The 23,079-nt window shown below is 44.7% G+C and overlaps 3 protein-coding genes across 5 annotated transcripts; 1 reads left to right on the forward strand and 2 right to left on the reverse strand.

Annotated features, from left to right (window-relative positions):
• The first annotated feature begins 41 nt into the window (after positions 1 to 41).
• On the forward strand, positions 42 to 4,117 carry LOC115760720. Of its 3 annotated transcripts, none has more exons than XM_030702191.1 (9): positions 47 to 265; positions 481 to 570; positions 637 to 1,670; positions 1,730 to 1,864; positions 1,926 to 2,060; positions 2,124 to 2,185; positions 2,540 to 3,180; positions 3,249 to 3,409; positions 3,471 to 4,117. In XM_030702191.1, the coding sequence occupies exons 2-9, from the start codon at positions 496 to 498 to the stop codon at positions 4,096 to 4,098; spliced, it is 2,871 nt and encodes a 956-aa protein (XP_030558051.1). In that variant the 5' UTR covers positions 47 to 265; positions 481 to 495; the 3' UTR covers positions 4,099 to 4,117. The 3 variants fall into 3 exon arrangements, with proteins under 3 accessions (XP_030558053.1, XP_030558051.1, XP_030558052.1); XM_030702192.1 differs by having other exon boundaries at positions 47 to 163; XM_030702193.1 differs by lacking the exons at positions 2,540 to 3,180; positions 3,249 to 3,409; positions 3,471 to 4,117 and having other exon boundaries at positions 42 to 265; positions 2,124 to 2,260.
• A 275-nt stretch (positions 4,118 to 4,392) lies between these two features.
• On the reverse strand, positions 4,393 to 8,201 carry LOC115760722 (protein brown). The gene is made up of 5 exons (XM_030702194.1): positions 7,611 to 8,201; positions 7,313 to 7,545; positions 6,662 to 7,245; positions 4,788 to 5,647; positions 4,393 to 4,604 (listed from the first exon to the last, which is right to left on the reverse strand). The coding sequence occupies exons 1-5, from the start codon at positions 7,753 to 7,755 to the stop codon at positions 4,417 to 4,419; spliced, it is 2,010 nt and encodes a 669-aa protein (XP_030558054.1). The 5' UTR covers positions 7,756 to 8,201; the 3' UTR covers positions 4,393 to 4,416.
• Positions 8,202 to 9,106: 905 nt separating this feature from the next.
• Positions 9,107 to 10,399, reverse strand: LOC115760665 (queuosine salvage protein). Its single transcript, XM_030702132.1, has 3 exons — positions 10,189 to 10,399; positions 10,004 to 10,123; positions 9,107 to 9,946 (listed from the first exon to the last, which is right to left on the reverse strand). Exons 1-3 carry the CDS (start codon positions 10,343 to 10,345, stop codon positions 9,171 to 9,173), a joined length of 1,053 nt encoding a protein of 350 aa, XP_030557992.1. The 5' UTR covers positions 10,346 to 10,399; the 3' UTR covers positions 9,107 to 9,170.
• Positions 10,400 to 23,079: the final 12,680 nt, after the last annotated feature.

A 23,079-nucleotide genomic window follows, 5' to 3' on the forward strand; every position in this document is an offset into this window, starting at 1 on the left:
AGAGCCGCCGCCAAATTCTTGCTGGCAGATGTTCACGCACGCAATAGACGGATTGCGAAACTATTACTTTATATCAAAATAAATTATTAATTCGGTGCTTAAATATGAAGTCAATTTAAGAGCAGCATTTGCCAGCGCCACAAACAACTTGCAGATTGCAGTAGTAAGTAGTAAGTTACTGCAGCAACTGCGCCAAATGTGCGCGCGTTTTTTTTGCTTGGTGCCGTCGCATCGTCTTGTAAAAAAAAGTGCCACATTTTAAAAGGTAAATGCAATACCTGATCCCGAACGCTAGGCTTAAGATAAAGCTTATAGAACTTGTGCAACCAATCACGCCTGCATGATAATGCATTTTCCCCTAGGACACGCCCAGGGGCGTGCGACCCAAGCGTGCCTGTACCAAAAATATCCAATGCAATAAATCTTAAGTTATTAACATGTGTGTAATTTACGAACTGAATGTAATTCATAATATTTTAGTTGAACTGTTGAAGAATGGCAGCAATTAACTCCAATACGGTGCATAAGATCAACAACAGCTACGATTCGGAGCCATCCACGGGCAGCGGGGTGAGGCGGGCTGATGCAAATCAAAGTGAAAGTAATTTATTCATAAACATTTGTTTACTTTCGCAGTCTTCGCTCAGTGAAAACAATGAGGGCCAAATATCTGACGAGGAGAACATGAATCTACCATATATGCTAAAGCCAAAAACACTGAGCACAGACAATGCCACCAAATCGAGCGCCCCGGGGGGCAGCCAGGAGTCGCAATTTCGTGGCTTCGGCGACAGCCCGTATGGCCAGGTGAATAAACAGCTTTACGGCTCGCAGCTGCAGCATCTGAAGCTGCCGGAGCTGGACCCGCCTGCCAAGCACCGATCCCCGGGCATGGTTGTCTTTCCCAGGTTCTATGAGAGCGTCTTGGAGGAAAACAGCTGCAATGCTGTCGATATGCCGCCGGCCTCAATAGCTGCACCCATAACAAAACCAAACACAGACAACTTGTCCTTTGATGGCAAAATCAAAAGTCTGACTGAGGCGCCCAGCAGCTCTCGGCTGCCCACTGTCCCGGAAAGTGCTCCACAGCAGCAACAGCAGCTGTCAGAATCATTTATATTCAAAAAAATGAACAACGAACGCTCGCCTGATCTGTTCGCCGAGAGTGATGAAGAGGAGGAGAATGGCGACAACCAAACCGATAAGGGACTGGGCACAACGCTTGAGGACCTGCCCGAGGTGCTGGAGGAGAGCCAATGCGTTAGCGAGGCGCCAGGTCCGAGTCACAATACCAGCGCACGTTACTCTCTGACAGCGCCCACGGAATCCAGTTTCGTGGATGAGCACACGCTGGACACGCAGCTAACCGGCAGCGATACTCGCACGCATTTCATCGAGAATTGTCGGCGGGAGCGTGAGCTCTATCGTCGCATCAGGCGCTGTTTGCAGGGTGTGCGCCCGCCGCCCACAGTGACCACGCCCGACATCGATGTCATCAGCACCGTGGTGAACATGAAGGAGAATGTGCTCAACTTCTTAACCTCGCCGTCCAGCATTGAGGACAGTGGCATCTGTGCCACGCCCTCGCTTTTCAAGCCCACGCACAGCCTGGCCGAAGCGCAGGGCATGAGCTGGCGCGAGGTGCTCGGCGTGCGCCAGCATGGACTGAGGTAAGAGCCAGACAAACGATTCCACATGCTGTTCACAAATAAAACCGAATCCCTTCCAGCTACAACCTAAACAAGGCGGCCGAACAAAATGAATACCTCAGTTTGTCCGTGGTGGAGCGTTATGTGGGCGCAGAGACGGCCACGTCCTATGTGCGCTCGCCGTCGAGTGCCAAGAAGCGCAACATGCGCATGAAGTGAGTAGAACAGTCAATACCCGTTGAAATGGACCATTTATTAACAAAATATGCTGTACAGAATGCTGACGAAGTCACCAGGAAATCGGCTCAGTCACTTGGCCAAACGGCGTGCCATATTTTCATCGGCAAATCTGGCGACAAACTCCAACAAACTGAACAGTTCCATCGGCCCGCAGATACTACTCGATAAAAAGTAAGTTATAGTCGTTTGCTGTGTTCGTTGTCAACTACAGTGAACACTCGATTTATTCAACAGAAAAGAGCGCAACAAGCGGAAAGCAACACCAAAACGCAAAACGCCGGGAAGCAAAAAGAAATGTAAGTTTCACAAAGTAATTTACCTAATTGTAGATACAAATATTTATAAGTAATATCTTCTAACACCAACTCGATCTCCCCACAAAATAACAATTTACCTTATATTCCATTTATTTTGGGCTTAAGTATTTGGAAGCGGGGAACTTTAATTGAAGACATTAAATTTGGCAAGCAATCTACTTAAGTTAACTTTATAATTGGTAAAAGGAAATGATTTTTGATATAAACTCAGATTTGACAGCGATTGATTAAAATACAAAAGATATTTGAAAAAGTTAATGAGAACCTTCCGGTATTGTTGAATCTGTTGCCGTTTGCATTATTTATATACTCATCAACTTTGCATTCTTAAAGCTCGGAAAACACCGTCCTCCTCGGCTCGCAAGCGCCTCTTTCGCACCGATCTCATCAAGCCGGGTCCGTCGCGCGAGACCTCGAAACGCGCGCTGTTCCAAAGCCCGGCCAAGTCGCTGCAACAGCAGCAGCAGAAACTTATGCCGCCCAAGCCGCTCTTCAAGCCGGAGATAGCCAATCGCGTGGAGAAATCGAAGCGTGCGCTCTTCTCGCCCGACAACGGCAGCCAGTCAAGCGCTGCGTGTGCCACCAGCGTTAGCAGTCAGCTGGAGACGCTGCTCAAGCGCAAACGTAACGCTCACGACGACGACGAAGACGCCGCCGAGCTAGCCAGCCAGAGCAGCAAACTGTTCCGTGCCGGCGGCGCAGGCGGCAGCGGTCTTACGCCGCGCGCCCTCAAAATAAAGAGTCAGAGCTTTTGCATTGGAGCTGGTTCCTCCACAGCAGGTCAATACAAGGCGGCCGCCAGCGTGCAGCAGCCCAGCTTCGCCGGCAGCGCCAGTCGGCTAAGCCTCGGTCTGAGCGGCAGCAGCAGCAATTTGGTCGCAGGCAGCAAAACGCCAGCCGGCAGCAAATTGTTGCGCGCCCATTCAGAAATGAGTGCCACGCCGCAGAGCGCCATGACGGATAATCAGCGCAAGGTGAGGCATCAAAATATTTAAAAAATTAAGCTCTTGCAGCTGTCTAAACTGAACATTTTTCCTCGCAGAAACTGCTGTGGGCTGTGTCGCAGGCGCTGCAGGACAGAAGAATATCAGTCAAGCACGAGAATTTCCGGCAGCATGCGGCGGACTTGGCGCGCATTGTCAAGCGCATCTTTCAGGAGTTCCATCAGGGGCACACGACAAGCAACAGCGAGACCTTGCTGCGGTTGGTATTGCGTTTCGTTTACCTTTCATATTGTATGCTCACGAGTCTCATATCTCCGCAGCCTCGCCAAGAAGTATGCCTTCAGCGTGATAGCCGGCAAGCAGCCGGACGACATCTACTTACAGGCGCGCATCCAAGAGAGTGAAGCGAAACGACAGTCCAACACGCGCCTGTCGGGCTACATTGGACCCGAGGAATTTGCGCAGCGCAAGCTACTCTTATCGCAAAGCTCCACGCAGTCGCTGTCGCAGATGTCGTTGGCGCACAGCAAGGCTGACGGTTCCATGCAGAACTTATTTGGCAGCGAGAACTCTATTGACTCGTTCGGCTTCAGTCAAACGAGTCAGAGCAACGGCGCCTCCAATCCGGCTACGCAGTCCAGTTTCATGGAACGCATCTCGGAGGATCTCTTCTCTAAGCAGCAGCAGCTGCCCATACAGGCCAATCCGTCGTTGCAGAACAGTTCATCCAAAAGCAATTTGGGCGGCCTGGCGTTGCGCGAGAACGTGCACTGCGAGCAGCGTCGTTCGGCGCAAAAGAATTTCACCGGGAAGGATCAGCGCAATATCAGTCCCTACTTTGGTGGCGGCAACAGCAACGGTTCGGCACGCAAGTTCCAAGCGAACGCAGCCTCCAGTGGCGGCGACTCCGGCGCCAAGGCGAAGCGTCAGATTACCTTCGATAGCTAAAATTTTAATCAAAACTATTTATTTTCACAAAGTGTGTTGTTCCATATTGCTTGGGTTGTTTTCTAGCCAAATTTAATTAAAAACCGCGGTACTTCAACTACAGAGACGGACGACTACGTACGTAGACGCATATCCAAATGAAAGGCAATATTTTCCGCTGAAGTAAATGAGCTTAAATGAGAATTGTAACTAAACGATAGCTACGTATAAATATTTATAAGAATAAGCTTTTATTCGGCTAACGCCTGGTTACGAATAAATGAATTATGAATTGTAAACAATGTAAACTCGGAATAGTATAAAATAAAAAGGATCAACTTAATAGTAGCCGCTGCGATTGATATAGCGCCGGATTAGCGTGAATGAGACAATGTGAAAGACCAATGCGACCACCAAAAGGCTAGCACAGTCCAGCCAGAAGGTGTAGTCGGCGGTGCGGAAGGACGCCTGCTGCAGCACCTCCAAGCCGGTCTGAACGCACGGATGCTCATCGTTGACGGGACAAGCTGTCGACAGAGAAACGTAAGGCAAGCAACAGAATATGTTATTTTTAAAAGTATCTAAGTGATTAAAATATCTTAATTCCGCAGCCGAAAAGTACAGGAACCAAATGGGGCTCAGCAAATCTTATAGAAGTGGCAAGCATTTCACGAAAATCCAACTATTTCAAAATGTGATCTCACACTCACCAATGTTGTCAATGTCAATCCAAAAGTTGTACATCAGTGCCTCGTTGGAGTAGAAGAAGAGCGAGAAATATTTGAGCAATGGTACCGAGTCCACATTCATGTAGGTGCCGCCAAAAATGAGAAAGATCAGATCAAAGGGCGCCGCGCACTCCGATGCCATTTTGTCGGTCTCAAAAAGGCTGGAGAGGAATACACCATAGCCAACGGCGGCAACGGCAGAGAGACTCATGAGAAAGCCCATGGTTATATAGAGCAGAAAGCCGCGCGTGTAATAAATCGAGGCGTAGATCACCGACAGAAACATGTAGCCCTTGAAGAAGGCAACCGGCACAAAGGACAGCACCAGTGCCACATAATAGGCGGACAGGCTGTAGGTGCCCTCGCCCACCTCGCGTCTTATGATAGGCAAGGCGGCTGGAAAGATGTACGTTACGCCGTAGCTAAATGTGAAGATCATCTCGTTGCTGAGCATAAATATGGAGCCGCCCACATCCTGGACGGTGCGCTGCGTCAGCCCGCCCACGCCGGAGTACATCAGAGAGAGCGTTACGGCGGTGATCATGAAGAAGCCAAATCCAATGAGGCCGCTCCGAATGTTGCGCAGATCCTCGGTCATGAAGCGTATGACCAGCAGATACACCTGGTATATCCAGCGTATCTTCTTGAAGTTCTGGACATGCTTCATGTAATCTCCGCTGTAATTGCGAGCCAGCAACCAGCTGCCGCTATAGAGTCCGTCCGTCTCATGCTCGTATTTGGCACGCAGCAGCTCGCCCGCATTTTTAGAGCCTTGGCTATCGGCGAGGGTCTTCAGATAGAAGTCGGCGGGATTGCAGTTCTTCGGCTGCATAAAGCCCATGCTGGAGGGCAAAAGATGCAGTACATGTGTGTTATTCTCGACTGATCGACTAGGACATACCCTACATACAGGTGCCTAAAACTTTTATTTAGTTATAGTATATATATTATTGATCCTTATTAACAGGCGAATGGCTATAACCATGTCCGTCTGCTTCTAATCGAACTAGTCTTTCAGTGTTATCAAGATCGCAAGTCTGTCTTATATAGCTTTATATGCAGAATCGTTCGAGAAATTAATATGTATGCCAAAATATTCGGCTTTCCAAGATATTTTCATTAAACTCAGCATTTAAGAGTTTCCGTATTCCCACATATCTGCAAAGCCGTAAGCCATATGTCTACAAGGGTATTTAATCCCCAGCTTGGCGAAGATAGGAATTCTTTCTTCTTTGTTTCATATCTATGTCTATGTAAACACACACGCTAAGCATGCTTTCCTTGAGTAGAAACTATATTAAATAACTTTTGTTAACCTTTCACAATATGTAGATAAAACCCGTGATAAAAATAGTCATGCTTTTCCTATTGCCTAGAGATAAAGTTGTCCAAATAAACACTGATATTTTTATACCCTACAAAGTATGTAAAAGTACAGCCGACCCGAGATCATGTTCATCTATCATCTCGAGAACTGGCAGCTTTGATTTTGAGATGTCAACTTTGATCGTTTGGCCAAGTACAGATGCCAGCAGGCTGCTGATGTATGGAGGATCACAAGGAAACCTTGGCAGATCTGAAATGGTAGCCACTCCACAGAGCTAACTGGACACCGACTGGTGGACACACATTCCGCTGGACTCCTAGCTGCCTGAAAGGACTTTGCCAGTTGTCGGACAAGACCGTGCGCCTCTCTTTTACTCCTACCCAGCTCTGTAAAACTAGATTCCTTTTGCTTGGAACCCTTTTTGCTAATGGATCTATCAGATTTCTATATCTTGTACCTTGTTTCGCTGAGAAACGCAAGGTGGACATCTTATCCAATAGGGTCGAGGACACAACTCGACGACACTTACTCTGTGAAGAACTTGGCCGCCTGTTCGGTGCGTCCCTGGTAGACAATGCGGCCGCCATCCATGAGAATGATGTGAGTGAAGAGCTCGAAGATGTCGGATGTTGGCTGGTGAATGGAGCAGATGGCCGCCTTCTTTTGCGTTCCGTTGGGACTGTTGTTGAGCACGCCCAACGTGGGCAGCTCCTTCATGGCCTGCAGCAGACTCTCGTGCGAGTTGTCCACAATTTCCATTTCAATGGAATTGCTGCCCGAGCTGCCGTTGTCACTGGGCGTCGCGAACGAGTCCTCGCCGTAGACCTGGGTCAGCGAGTGCTTGGCTATGCGCCGCCTGGTGCACAGATGTCGCAGCGTCTTGATGACCGTGTACGCACTGAAGCTGTCCAGGCCGGTGGTTGGCTCGTCGCAAAAGAGAAAGATGGGATCTGTGATCAGCTCCTCGGCCAGGCTGAGCCGCTTGCGCTCGCCGCCAGACAGCTGCTGGATGCGTGTGTGTGATGCATCCCGTAGCCCCACCGCCAGCAGCAGATCCGAGACGCGCTGCCGCTTCTCCGACTTGGTCGTTCGGCGATGCATCTTGAAGTGGGACTAGATTGGAAGACGCACACCCGCTGCTTCTCAAAACGGTTAGCCAAGGAATTTGGAATGGACCTACCATGAAGTACAGATGCTCGTAGGCGGTAAAGGTTTTCACATTGATCTCAAACTGCGGCAGAAAACTGGAGATGCGTGTCATCTGATCCCGTTCCATGGCCATGCCGTTTAAAACCACATCTCCGGTCAGGTTACCGCGCAGCCGTTGCGAAATCGCTGCCAACAGTGTGGTTTTGCCGGCGCCCGAGCCGCCCAGTATGGCGATGAGGTCGCCCGTTTTCAGGTGACCGCTGACTGCAGATTAACCACACCCACAATTATTTCGATTGTGTGATTGGGATTGTGTGAACGAGTCTTACCGTCATGGAGAATGCGCAGCTCCCGCTGCTTGCGGCACTCGTTCCAAAAGCTGTAATTGCTTTGCTCCTGCGCGGGCACATAATAGTTGAGCTGCTTCCACTCGAGGCACAGGCTGCCCTGTGCGTCGCCCTCGTCCATAGGCATCGCGCCGAGTTCAATGTACTCCCGAAATTTTAAGGTACAAATATGAATTTTCGTACAGGTTGCCGCAGCATCCGCGCTTATCCAAGCGCTTATCACTCAGCCACTTTGTCTCTTATCTTATCGGCTGCTCTATTGGTATTTGCATATTTCAGACAGCTCCGCACGTTCCATTCAGTAACTTTCTACACGGCCCCACACAGGTGACTGCCGCGGCCGGGGGGAAACCTTAAATCTGTGCCGCCGCACGAGAGAGAGAGAGAGACGATTGGAAGACCGAGAGACAACCGTTCGCGGCAAAGACCACACGTCAACTGTGCCACGGCGTCGACGGCGATGTCATTTTCTACCCCCAGCAGCCCTCAACGTAGGTAACATTAAACTTTTGACCGCGTTTCGGTTTAACCAGCTAATTGTCGCTTATCAATGCTCGACGAGTTTGACGGGCTCGACCTGAGGGAAGACCGCTCTCCGCCTATACCCCATATATTGTCTGGTCGAACGTAGACAACGCCATCCCATTTATTTTCAATTGGAATCATGTCACTTTTCAAAGGCCATCTAGCCGACAAAGCACACTGGAGGTGCACTCAGATTCGACGATGATGTCAGGTAGTTGGCGGCGGGCATTGGACCTTAAGATTTCTGATTAGAAAGGATCGTGGAACTTGATCAAAGAGTGGCAGCAGCTAATCCTTAATTATGCGCCTTGTTACCTTAATTTTTGGTTAGCTATTTTATTCCTTGGTCATTCGACTCTAGGATTTTTGATTGGGTCTTGATTAAAGAGTGGCAACAGCTTACCATCTACTTGATCCTTGTTTCCACATGATTGTTTTTCTATTTGATTGAATTGGATCTTGGAAATTGATTAAAGAGTTTCTTTAGAATGTTCTTTGGAACCTAACCGATCTCTACCGAAAATGTCAATTTATTTTCTTTACTTTAATAAGAACCAAACCTTAAGCAAAGCAAACACCCAAAATGCAGCCGAACCCAACCCCAAAACCTTTTTATATGTCAAGAACCGGGTTCACAAACCAATCACAAAGGCAGGCAGTTGGTTAGAACCAGCGACTTTTCTTGTTCATAGTCTTACTATTGATTCTGATCTTTCTTTCCTTTTTACTTTAATGAGTCTTTCTGATTGAACATGATCTGGGTACTTGATCAAAGACTGGCAATAGCCAAAGCTTTAGTCTGTACCTTGTTGCAGAAATCTTTACTATTAAATATTTGAACTATCTCATTTAATCTACAATTCTTGATGTGCTCTTGACCCGGGCTAAACCGAAAGTCAAATCCAGCTATGTCGCAGTTCTAATACCCTAACTTTCACAATTAATAGCCCAAGTTTAGAGCACAGATGAAACATTTTCCAAAAATATTTCAACTTTATTTGCGAAACGCTGGAGATTTCAGTAGTAAATGCTCAGCACCTTGTGGAATGGAATGTACTCCAATTCGGCGGCATGGGCGCGTCTGTAGTCCCACAGATATTGATCGATGAGTATGGAATTGACATTGCGCACATCTACAGCTGGATGTGTCTGCTTCAAGATCTCCAGTACCGCGTCCTTGACCTGTTCGATTATGTAAATGGAGGCGCCACGGATCTCCACCTCCATGGCATCGCCGTTCTGCAAGATGGTGTCCTTCTGCAGCAGCTCCAGCAGCTCCGGTGTGTACTCCAGGCTGCCAAAGTGCACCAGGACCTGTGGAATGCGATAGTCCGCAAACATGGTTATCTTCTCGATGTCCTCAAAGTAGCCAAGTCCTTCGCCCCGATAGCAGGACCACAGATCGCCGATGAGTATCTGTGCGCGCTTCAAAATGGACACACGTTCGCCGGCAAACTGCGCCTGATCCCGGAAACAGGGAAACTCGTCCACAATCAGCTGCAGCAGAGCTACCGCCGAGTGGTCGGCCGCCTTGATCACATGCTCGAAGCTTCCCTGCCATTTACTTAGCAGGCGCTCCCCCACCTGATGCAGGCACTCCAGCCGCTGCTCGAGCAGCGGGATCTTTGTCTCCGCATCGTCGGCTCGGAATATGTTGGACAATGTGGACAACTCCATTTTCGAGTAGAATTCTGGGTTCGTTATGTCCAGGCCATCCGCCATAGCCCGGTTGATGGCCGCGCAGAGTGCAAAGTAGCCCGTATAACCGTTAACCTTGTACTTGGTGTAGTTATCTAAACAGATTGCGGATTATATACATATTTGTTATATACTATGTGTATTCCGCTTACGTGGCGTCCAGAAGCAAAAGTTGAGAGTGTCCACAACAAAAATCCAGTTGGCTGCGTGTCCATCGCTCGGCTTGGGATGCAGCTCATGTTGCGAGAAGTTGGCTACGTCGATGCGTTTCGCTGCAGAATTTCAGAGATTGTAGCTGCACGGGAGCACATGGTAAACATATTAATTGTTGACTTACATATTAGGCCGCCAACAATCTCCTCGACCAGCCGGTCAACGCCGGCGGGCAGAACTTTTAAATATTTCGCATGGCGCACAATGTGTTCACCAGATTCTCGGGGAGTTAGCGCGGCGCACATCTTGGAAAGCGTTCTTCTCAGCGGAATTGTTGGCATCGATATTTTAAGAACCTGTGTGTGTAATCGAGATAATCTTTGTTTTCTTGTTTTTGGCAACGCGATACTATCGAAAATCGGCGAAAAGAGTGGACGAACTAGGCAAAAATACTTAGGGGAAATTATAATGACCCTGTTTCTAACAAAAACATATAAAATTCCCTAGACCGTGACGACAGGTAGCAAAGTCTGTTTTTTACTTTGCTAACACTTAAACGACTTAAAAGTTTTCGTTATAAGATTTGGTAATGCCTAAATACCTATTGCTCTAATTTGGATGTCAACTTGATCACGAAACCTATATATTTCAAATAAACCGCGTTGTCTCAATTCGACATGTTAAACAGGGAAAATGTTAAGTATTACCCTGTTAAATTTGCAAAAATGCCACTGTAAAACTCAATACGTACTGTTAATGTGCACATAGCGTACTAATGAAATGCAGCAGTTAAATGCGATAGTTGAACAGTGTGACCCTAAATAAAATACGTTGGCGCGAAGTGCTCACTTTTTGAAATTAACATTTTCATATATAAGATGAAGCATGGCTATACAGGCAAGTCGCATAGCCAACTAACTCATTCCATTAATCAGCAGGTTAATTGTCATCCGAAAACCGTAGTAAGCTTCATATCCCTGCTTTATGACACGCGTAATTCAAGTCAAAATATGCAATTAAACAAAAACTTCTTGACTGTAAAAATATTTGCATAACTTGAGCAAACAAATGTCAGGGCGTCACGTCCCACGAAGACAATGGGCTAAGTTGTTGTTGAACTTGTCATTATAAGCACACACACAAACACGCACAACTAACGAACAAGGGTTGTGCTGGTACTTTCTGCTAAAGTGTAGATTAATAGTCGAGCTGGGGGTTGGGTTTTGCTTGTGGGGCTGGGGCTGGGGCTGGGGCCTCGGTGTCACTCTGACAGAAATCAGCGCTCGTAAAATGTACGTAAAATTCATTAAGCGCAACAAAAGACGCCAACGCATAACAGGTTGCAGCAGCAGCCAAAAAGGGGCGTGCTCTGACTACACACACACCCTCGCACACCCGCACACACACACAATCATTTAGACAAAGCCTTGCATAGCTGATAAGGCGCGTCTCTCCTTGCGGCAGCGCGAGTCTGTCAAGTGGAGCTACATCCCGTCAAGCGCCACTGAGAGCAACTAATTTTTTCTTCGCTTTTGTCATATCAAAGGATATGGGAGCTTTTGTGGCGTTATTGTTGCACCAAGCCAGATCTTCGTCATCAGCATCATCATCATCATCATCATAATCATAATCATTATTATGCCTGAGCTCCTTCAGCTGTTGCGCAGCGAGCCGCAACAGCTCCTTAAGTGGCCCCGGATACATCTACGACCACTCCAACAGTGACTAAAAGACCCAAATTGTTTAAAGCATTCAAATTGGTCCTAGACCAGAATAAAATGCCCGCACAGAGAGCTCCGACCATGTTGATAGACTGAGCCACGCATTACATGTTGTGGTCACCAGATGTGTGCTGTGTGCGTGCGGGGGCGGGGGCGGGCGGGAATGGGCGTGGTCGCTGCCATGTGGCATGTAATGAGTTTTACGCGGTACAGCCGCAGGTTACGCCCGGCATACACATACTGGCCATGACAATTTCGGTCGGCGCCCAATTTATGGAGCCGATAAGCTGGCCAGGGTTTTTGTGCGCTAATGCCGGTAATTAACGTCTTTTGTAAACTGATTTCAGCGGCTCCATTGCTTGGGCTTTGTTCTCGTTTCAGGTGCACACGCACAATATTACGCACATTTCACATTGAGCAGATCCAAAGGTAACGTTTAATTAGCCATTAATCGGCCGGTGATAAAAGATAAGTATAAACAAACTAGATATTAATATGTATTGTCAGTATGCCGATTAATTTAATTATGCAAACTTGTGGTGGTCACACTTGACTTTAATCAGAGATGTGTACTAATCGGTACTTTTCGCAAAGAGCAGACGGAAGAAATATGCATTTGCAATCCAATAAGAATATTCATATCATTTCCATTGTTGGGTCCTTCATATTAAAAATTATCAAATTTTTGCATGGTCTTACTCAAAATCAAAGATATTTTTAAGAATTAATATCTTATACAAAGCTGCATCATTTTAACAGCCGTCAAAATGGTGGTACATTTCTGGTACATATGTTAGCACATATCGCATGACATGCCGCGAATCGCATTCTTCGTGTCACGATGCAAAAAGCGCATATCTAGTCGTAGCTCGATGCTTGCGCGCGTGTGCTTTGTCGTGTTTGTGTTCGTTCGGAAAAGTGTTTTTAAATAGTGAAATAATGTAAGATAAATATTGTAAATCTTAAGAATCGCGTGTGCAGTGCGTGTGTTTAAAAGTGCTTAAGGTTGTGCGTATAAAAGAACTGCTCTAGTGCATAAAATATGATCGGTAAGTTGCAATAAAAAGAGTTCACAAACACACGCATACTTGTGCATGTATGTGTGTGTGCTCGATTTTGGCGCATTAACTTGCGGTACATGTGCATGTGTGCGTGTGTGTGTGTGCTCGATTTTGGCGCATAAGAACATCTTCATTTGCGGTAAATACGCTTCAACTGTTATTGCTAAATAAATAAAAAATGCCCCAGCTCTCATGTATCTAAACATTCTAATGCCTGAGAAAGTAATGCAAACGAAATTGAAACACATACGAAAACTATTGAAAGAAAATGAATAAAAAAATAGATATGGACTGAAGAGCAGCAGAAAATGCTGGGGGCAAAGCGCTTTCATGTCAACCATAAAAATAGCAGACGCATAAAAAATTAATAAGCAGTCATGGCAGCCACTAGCCACTGGCCACTGGCCACCAGTGGATAGCGGGCGGACACGACGCATTGCCATTGTCTTGTCTTGTCTTGTCCTGTGTGTGGGGCACGCTCCACGAACCCTTCACCTGGCTGCCACAAGGCGCCCGCTTAACGTAGCGAGACACATCATTAATGCATAATTCAAGCGTTTGGCAGTTTTGTGCTTTCAATATTCAATTTGAATGCCGCCCAAAGGGAAACAGTGTCCTGTACATTTTCTTTTGTTTTCCATCATTCGATACCCTGTAGAAAAAAGGCCAAGAAGTGTCGACAATCTACGCAGTACATATCTGGATATTTACGTAGTTTGTGTACCTTGTGCAGAACCAGGGCTGCAAAACCAAATATTGTTTCGCTAGTTCAGTTCACGGTTCGCATTCATTTTCAGTTCCAAGCGGAACAATTCAACTTATTATGATTGTATGGGTTTTTTTTGAGCTGAGTATAGGGTATATCCTAGTAGGGCAGTCTTCTTTTGCGATTAGTTTTCATGCTTCGCTTTCATGCTTTTGCTTATTTATTTGCTTTGTGTGTGGCGCTGATCACTTTGCCACTGCTGCAGCCCCCCTCCGCACCGCACCCCTCTGCCTACCCCCTTCTGCGTGTACCTGCTGCATTATTCAGGCGATTCGATTTACAACAACACAAAATGCATGATAAACCGTTTCTAGACGTTCCGAGACAACGGCCATTGTCTCGGACCTGTCGTCGTCGTCGTCCTCTTTTTAGCCGCGGGGGCGTTTATACTACATAGAAAAGCAGTAATCATGGCGGTTGCTGAGCTTGCGAGGGGGGTGGTTGTAGGGGGGCGGTTGCTTTTACGGTGGGCGTTTTGGGGGACTGGTAGCACTGCAGACACGCCTCCTGCTGTTGCATGCGTTAGTTGTTTATTAAATATAAATGATTGTCACTTGCGGCATGTTCTCAACGTGTCCTGGAACCAAACAAAATGTTGACGGCGATGATTGCTTGAATTTCATTGAGCAAGTGCCTTGAGGGGCTCACTTGCCAAGCTCAAGAATGCTGCTTATTGCGATTTCTTGTACTTGCATGTCTTCTTCTTGTTGCTTTTGCTGTTGTTCCTATCGAAGTGTATATACCCTGTAGCGTTAAAAATCGTGTCGATCTGGCCATGTCTGTCTGTCTGTTAGGGCAAGGTATTTCGTTATTGGAATTAGGTGCTTCCCATTACCCGTGCGGATCAAGTTTATTTCGATTTATCGATAACTCGCTTACGATAATCGATAAAAATCGAATGTAAGATTAGCTTAGAGCACATCTTGGTGGATAGGACTATAAACACCGGAGTTATGCATTTGTGGATCTTTCTTTTGGTGGTCTTGTGTATAAAAGTAAGTTCGAAGACAGTTCGGCAGTTCGGCAGGGTATGTGCCAGTTGGGCAGGCCCGTCTAGAGCACTCCTACATGTTGTTGTGCTGCAATTGCTTGCAATTTGGCGTCCCCCTCAACTCAATGGGCTGCTGACACTTGGGCGCCACTTTGACAAGTCATGACATTGCAATTGTTATTGATACGAGTATTGGCCATTTGGCATTGGCTCGTCATACTAACTACTTATAAGTACTCAAACGCGCTCTGTCCATGTCCATGTGAAATACGTCCTGACGGGCAGACGTCAGCGTGCTCGTAAAAGGGATTTTTAAAATGATTCGCCGGATATTGACCACAAAATGCCATTAAAAAATAATTACGAATTTTAATTGGCATTTAGTTGAGGCAAAAAATTAAGTGCCCATCGCCATCGAACATAAAAACTGCTTTTATTATTGATTACTTTAACGCTTTTAATTATCGGATACTATACATATATGCAATATATGTACGCATACAGTTTGGACACTTATGAAAATGATGTACAGTGAAGCTTCCATATGTGGTACACTTTGCTTGGAAGAAGTTTATATTTTTTATCATGGGGAATTTTAAGCATTGGCAAACTGAGGTATTGAACTCACGTGCAGAAAAGAAAGCTCTTGAATCTGTTAATAAATGTGAACTATATTTTATAATTTTACAAGTTGTTTATAGAGAGTTTTATCTGTATTGACAAATACATTTGCACTTACATACACTTGAACGCTTGATAACCTGCTGAACCTTTCGGTTAGTGTGCGTGTCGCTTTGACACTTAAAAATCAATTAAATGTGGCGAGGTCAAAGTAAAAATTGTTTTAGACAGCATTGAGTAATTAGCTCATAATTGTTGGCAGTCTAAAAAATCCATGACATTTATCTGACATTTACAATGGGCAATAGTTCAGAGGTCAGTTTAAAATACAAATAGAGCAATTGAAGCAGATACATGAAAGCTGGCATTCTACTTTTTTTAAAACCCCGAACCCATTGAAAATAGCTAGAAAGGGTATAAGAATTTAAGTAAAAGTATGTAACAGGCAGAAGTAAGCACCATCGACCCCATAAAGTAAATATATTCCTGATCAGCAGCAATAGTCGAGTCGATCTAGCCATGTCTGTCCGTTCGTGCATCCGTATGTCCTTCCGTCCGTCCGTCCGTCTGCTCGTCCTTCTGTTTTTGCGTGAACGCGTCGATCTCAGAACCCACATGACTTGGAGTTTCCTCCTTCTCCTCGCCCGCGCAGTTCGAGTTTGTTTCGAATAATCGATTTGCAAGCAATCGATAATAATCGATATCGAAATCCTGTTTTTGAGCAAATCTTGTAGGTTTTAAGAGCTAGCAAATTTAAGAGTCAGCAAATGCATGTAACTTCTAGTATAGTGTAGATCAAGTAGCTTTTATTTTATAGCTATCGACACCCCCGCCTCCACCGTATTGCTATAGATCAAATCAGGGTATCTCATTACAAATGGAGCCAAATTTACTATTTGCGGGGCTCGATTTCTTAAATTTATGCTCAGTATGCCGACGCTTAGCCCAGATGGAGATAACATTTATCTATATTTATATACCTAGACAAAAAAGAAATGAATCATAATTAAGCCCATGGGCTTGTGTTTGTGCGCTCTTGTGTATTATTTTTAAGTCGAAGTTGAACAGAAAATTCGCATCAATTTTTTGCTGGGCCAAAATTGTAACTTCGTGGAATGTTTCTGCCTTGTTGCTGGTCTTGTAAATACAAATGTAACGTTTAATGGCATCACCTCTGTGACAGCTGCAATTGCAGGAGCTTATGTTGTGCCTCAAATTGTGTGGCAACATGGCAACCCTGGCCACCGTGCCACCGCTCGCGCTGTTTGTTCGCGTGCACAATTGTACACTAATTGTGGTATGTATTAAATAAACTACAATTGCAAATGGCGCATTGCATTTCAGCGTGTAGCAAGTGTTGGGCGGATGGGGAAGGGGGGCGTCGGGCGTGTGGTATCCACAAAGGACACTGCCACGTAGTTTGTTATTATTTGCAGTTGCATTACCCGGCAATTGTTATTGCTGTTGCGCTTCTGTTGAAATCGTACTTTGCATTGCTGCCGCCGTTTCCGCTGCGGGCGCATTTTTCTCTATAATTGCAAATGGCAGCCAGTTGTTGGGCGCCATTGTATTGTTGCATGATGGCCACTCGGGGTATGCAACATGTAATGTGCGACAATTAAATCAAGCTTGTGGCAATATAAATATTTCGAAGATAGCAGCTAAAAGTCGCACAGTTAGTTGTTGCCTCTCAAATCATGATGCAAACTACAGCTGCAAGTGTCAAAGGGCGTGTGTGTGTGTGTGTGTGTTGGGCCATGCCATATGCCATAATCATATTTAAGAGTTTCCCAGAATATTCGTGCAACTGCAACCTGAATTGCAATTGCTGCTGCTGCCTCTGCTGCTGGCCAGTTGGCTGGCGGCTTATGTGTTGGCTCTCCTCGGCGGCTGTTTGGTTGGAAAACCACAAATTAAGCAGAGAAATCCTTGCCGTGCATGCAACCGATGGCGCCGACGAAAAAAAAAGTATGTATAAAGAAGAAAATGGAGCGAGCACGCCGCACAAACATGCAACAACCAACCGCAATGTTATGGCTGCAGCGTGCGGCGGCGAGGCGTGGCTGGTCTGGAGCGCCAGATAAATGCCCGTTGCCACATTGGGTCCCGCTGTTGCCTCCATGTTGCATGCAAACAAACCCAGTGTGCGGGTACGGTAGGGGGGAGGGGGAGGCAAAGCACAGCGGAGCACTCACGTAAGCGCTCGTGCGTTTATTTGCCGTTTCCGCTTCCGTTTGTCGTCGTCGTCGACAGCGTCGTTGGCGTCGTCGTCAACGCTGCTGCCGCTGCCACTGCTGCCACTGCTGCTGCTGCTGCGGTCAATTTCAATGCTTCCATTGCGCGTTAATAAGTCGCTGTTGTTGCTGTAAATGACACACAAAAATGCGCAGCATTTTGCACATGGAAATGAACTCAACGCGCCCCGCCCCTTTGCATGACCATAGAACTGCATTTAAATAACAGAACCAACAAAAAAATGCTGTTCAATCGCCAATTGCTGCAGCTGCAATTTGTTGCTGCACCAGTTATTTTTGGCGCCTAATAAGTTTAAATGCAGACATCACAAAATTCGCCTGAAATCCCCAAAAAATAAAACTAAGTTACCTGCAGTTGCCATGTTAAACGAGTCAGGATTGATTGAATGCGATAGAGAGAAGTGAAATGTAGTATATTAAATAAAAAATGGTTACAGAGTGTTCATGTCGAGGCTGTAAACGGGGCTCTATATAATTATTTAAATATTAATTCAAAACTAAATTAAAAAATTTGGCATTTAACAATGTTGGCATATAACCAAAAATACAAACAATAAAATGAACATAGCATAATTTCTTATAATATTTATTAATATTTATTTAACTTCTTTTTCAGTTATCCAAGGATACGATGCAAATAAGTGTTTTTTTTTTTTTTTTTATTTTATTTTTTTTTTTTTTAATATTTCAGTGTTTACAAAATCTAACAATCGAAATCTGAAAATATTTAAACACAGGTAAGTCAACCAAATTTGTATTTAACTAATTTTATAAAGCTCGGAGCTCTCCCATATTATTAAGAAACTTTGGAATTTTTCTTTAGTTTGTGGCTTCTTCAAAAACGTACTTGAATCAATTATTCTTTTTATATATATTTATATATCTTTATTTATTAGAAATACACCTTAAATTGTACGGAATGTTGGAAAACGGCAGTGCCTAGTTTTTGCTGCTAACTTTGGATATTTTAGCACACTAAATGATTCTGCAAGCCCTCACATAATCCAACTAGAATTATAATTAATTTTCCCCCTTTTTTATGCAAACTATGCAAACATATGCCTGTGCAGATTTTATCCTGGCAGCTTGGCAGTTGTTAACTGTTGGCATGCGATTATTGCCAAGAGTTAAGTTTGTAAGTAAGTTTTACAACTGGAGATTGACATAAAAGTTGGTTGCTTACTTGCAATCACAACAAGTCAAACACACCCACAACGACATGCGCATCTGCAAGAAGACCCCGAACCAAATCCAGACCCAGACCCAGACCCGAACCCAGACCCTTAACTTAAGACACCGAAGCCGGCAGTGGCAGCAGCCCGTCGTCGTGTCAAAGTTGAGGAGCATCCATGACACTTGGACCTTCATTTAGTTAAGCTGACGTTATTGTTGATGCCCCCACAGCTGCTGCTGCTGCTGCTGCTCACAACAATGGCAACATAGTCAAACGACAGCATTATCATCAACAACATGTTGCTGCAACAGCAGCAGCAGCAGCAACAACAACAAAATGCCAGCGACAATGTGCTTAGATAGCATCAGCAAAGCTCTGTGCACCCACTCAACATTGGGCACTGCAACTACAACAAGTTAAGGATGTGGCTGTTCCTGTTCCTTGTTTTGCAACAGTGTAAGCACTGGATGGGAACTAGCTAAACTGCAGTTGCTGTTGTTGAAGTTTTTATGTGCCCAACCTGAAAACTAATAACAATAATGCGCAACGTTCATTGAAAAAGGGAAAAGTGTTGTCGCACGGCTCAAGGATTCGAGTATTTCTCGGATGCAGTCCTGCAAGCGCCTGCGAGTAGTGGCTGATGGCAAACATTTAGCCAGCTCATAAATATTATTTAGCCAGTTCGAGCTAGCCAACTTGGCCAACTTGTGGTGCGGCGCTGTGCTTAATGAAGCGAGAATTCCCTCGACCTCTTTCACTCACACTTCTTATAATCGGCCCTCTCTCTCTCTCTGTCTCTTGTTGCGGCGCAACTTCACTTGACCATTTCGTTGGCCAACAAGTTGTATCCTTTGAGCTTTATCTGCTGCCAGCAAATCAGAAATTGCTTATACCTAAGTATCTGTGGCCAACCGAGCCACCGAGTGTGAAAGTTAACAGTTGGCTTCAGCACTTTTCCTTTCACTTGATCAGTTAACACTCTAAAAGCCAAACGCTTAAAGAGCAACATTTTCATGTGAACAGCGGGGGAAATTTCATCTGTTAAAGACTCGGCCATATACATAAATAGCAAGAGCCTCTGTGTAGGGCTTGCCGAAGATTCAATGCCCTTTTATGTAATCTCCGACTAATGATTCCTTTATGGTCAAATTTTGTTATAGTTGTTGTGCTTGGTTAATAGATTGGCTAATAGATAGGAGTTTGCAATATAGTCTTTCGACTCGCCAGTTTCGGATATTTGTAGAGCGCTCAATTGGTTTGAAGCCAGACAAACATAGCTTTATCGGTTCTATTGCTGATACAGATCGACAATATATACACTTGATGAGTTAAAATATCTGTTCCACATTCCATGACAAAACTATAATGCTCTATGCAAGAGTATACAAGACCAAGAAATCAACGCCCGAGTGGACCAACATTAAATTGAAGGGAAATGAGCTCCCATACATTATGCATAGGTCTGGCATCGTTCTCTTTATATCTATATAATTTTGCAGCTTTTGGTGGCAAGAAAAATGGCAAAACAAATGATTGACATGTGCGGCATTTGCTACAACATTTGAACTGTTGCCAGTTGCCAGTTGGAGACGCCTCCCCGCAGCGGAAACGCAGCAGCAGCAGCGGAAGTTGCGTTTGCTGTGTGGGCGTGTGTGTGTGTGTGTGGCAAGAAAAACTTTGGCAAAGTGAAAAACTTGCTGTCAGCATTAGATAAGCGCTTCAAGTTAATAGACTTGTAAAACACACGCTCCACACGCTGACCCCGGCTCGGCCCTGCCTGGCCCAGGCCCAGACTTGACTTGGAACTTCGGTTTCTGGTGCAGCCGAAACTGGATTTTTATTTATTTGTTTGTCCTTGGCATGTGGCGCGTGTTCCGTAGCGTCGGCGGCGCACATAAAAAATAGTGAAATAAATAAAAATGTTATACACGCCCACCACAACAGGCAAGGGTCGTGTCGGGGTCGGGCCACCCTTGCAAGCGGCTGCCCGCTTATCGGCCAACTAACAATTTAAGTTGTCAACTCGATATGAGCAAAAACAACATCAGACACATTTGCCGATTGCCCTTGTATATCGTTAAAGGAAACTTTTCTGTTTAACTAGTCTCGGTTAATTTGAACGGCATGTGTGTCTGCCCTTTCCTCTGGGCCTTTTGCTTGATGAAACTCGTGTGTCTACTTGGTCAAAGTTTAGCTCATCAACAAATGACCGCACAATGCGTGTGTGCCTGAGTGTGTGACTGTGGGGGGAGGTGTGTGTGCCAATTTGGGTTTCAGCTGATTGACAGCCCACTTCCCCTGACGATGACAACGAAGACGATTGTACCAAGTGTGCTGCGCTGGCTGCTGCCGCTTATTGGCCAACTTTCAAAGTCAATTTCAATTAATCAATTGTCAAGTATTTTGACAGCCGAATTTATAGCTCACTTGACCAGATCATGTGTAATTTTGTATGAAACTTTATGCGATTAGTTCGACTTGCTTCGGACACAGACTTTCCAGCTTAACGAATAGTTATAGATACGTGATATTGTACAGAAGAAACGCTTTGTAATTGTGTGCTAATATTAATTTCCATCAAAAGGTAACGCACTGCGTCAGAACTAGAGTTGGCCACACATCAAGCAATAAATTAATAATCAATAAACGTGTCACACTCTTTACAAAAGCCGAGATATATTTTATTTATCTGTTGCCAATCGTTTTTGAAAGTAATCGGAAATAGTTTCATCTCTCGAAATCGATTTATAATCGAGTTATCGAAATATATGTGTTAACAATGCTTCGTTAAAGTCCGCTTCTAATCTTTTATATCAGCCTGTTCTTATGAATTCAAAGAAAAAGAAAGCTCAAATGTAATTGTAATTCTAAGATAAAAAGTATGCAACATTTTATACCTATTTGCGATGATAAATATCGATTTTGAGTTTATTTGAAATTAATCTGAAATTATCTGAAAAGCTTTGCGATTTTGTGTGTACAAAACTACGTATGCTATATTTATTCCCAGCATATCTTGATTAAATAAAGATCGGACAATAAGGACCGACGTTTTTTGAAAAATGCATTTAATCAGCCGTCTCAAGCTCAAGTCTGCACATGCATTAAAAGAAAAAAGTTTGGAACAGCTAGCATTTTCGGAGCCTTATTTAATATTTATACAATACTTTGTTTTTTGTGAAGATAAAAATATCATTACCCGTTTGGTAGCTGACAAGTATATCACAGAGCAGGTCGATTGGGTGACATGCGATGAGTACGCGAGTGTATAGTATATATGTGTATGTGTGGCAGGTGAGTCCTGCCAAGTGTTGAGACAAACAAGTGAGTGAGTGAATGCCAAGTGCAAGCTTAACACTCGAAATGTAATGTATTTGTTAACAAAAAAGGCGTAGCACAAACACAATGTGCACTTTGACAACACCCATAGAATTTGTGTGTGAGTGTGCGTGTGTGTGTGTGTGTCGATTGCTGCTGCTGCTGCTTCCATACTGCTGACTGTTGACAATGCCCTGTCATCAGTCTCTCAGGCAGTCAGTCAGTCAGTCAGTTTGAGTCTCAGTGTCAGTCAGTCGGGCTGCGTGTTTATGTGCCGTTATTTACAATAGCGCATTTTTACACATATTTTTTTCAAAGTCAACAACATGATTTTCGCAGACTGCGCTGCGACGTGTGCATAAAACCCAACACCCATCCACACAACGACAACAACAACGAATAAGTAAGAGTGCTCTAGTCGGGTGTGCCCAGCTAAGAGATGGTCTGTAAGCAGCACTGAGCTAACACGACTCGGTCGGGTATGCCCAACTTAGAATCTGAATATAGGGCTGAGCTGATAGCCTGTGCGCTGCTCAAAATATTTATAATCTGATCGTTATACCATTTTCTGGGCTTAAATATGACTATCAAAAGTGTGTAAATACCGAAACACAAGACGTTATATTATTATTATATTTTTCTTTTTTTTTTTTTTTTTTCAACTGGGAGGTAAAATTTAAAATATTCTGGATTTGGGTACACTACACAATTTGGCGACTCTTCGATATATGCTCTAAAAACCATAACTGGAAATCGATTTTCATCGATTTTGTAGAAACAGAGCGAGTTGTTGATGATTTACATTAACCTTGAGCTGTGCGGACCTACATCTACAAATCTACAAATATGAGACTGACATATACAGACGGATGACAGAAATAGACAGACAGACAGAGGTAGACAGACAGAGATAGACAGACAGAGGTAGACAGACAGAGGTAGACAGACAGAGGTATTCAGACAGACAGACAGACGCACAGAAATGGATAGACAGATATACAACATACAGATATATACAGATATAGACAGACAGATCGACTCGGCTATAAATGCTGACCAATAATATGCACACATACCTTTTGGGATTAAAGAAGCCTTCTTCTGTCTGTTACTTGCAATGCATGAAAACAATATACCCGTTTTATTTCACCCGTTTTTAATGGGTGCA

The sequence above is a fragment of the Drosophila novamexicana genome, unplaced genomic scaffold (genome assembly GCF_003285875.2).
Source record: "Drosophila novamexicana strain 15010-1031.04,08,12 unplaced genomic scaffold, DnovRS2.1 tig00000462-arrow-pilon, whole genome shotgun sequence".
Lineage (NCBI taxonomy): Eukaryota > Metazoa > Arthropoda > Insecta > Diptera > Drosophilidae > Drosophila > Drosophila novamexicana.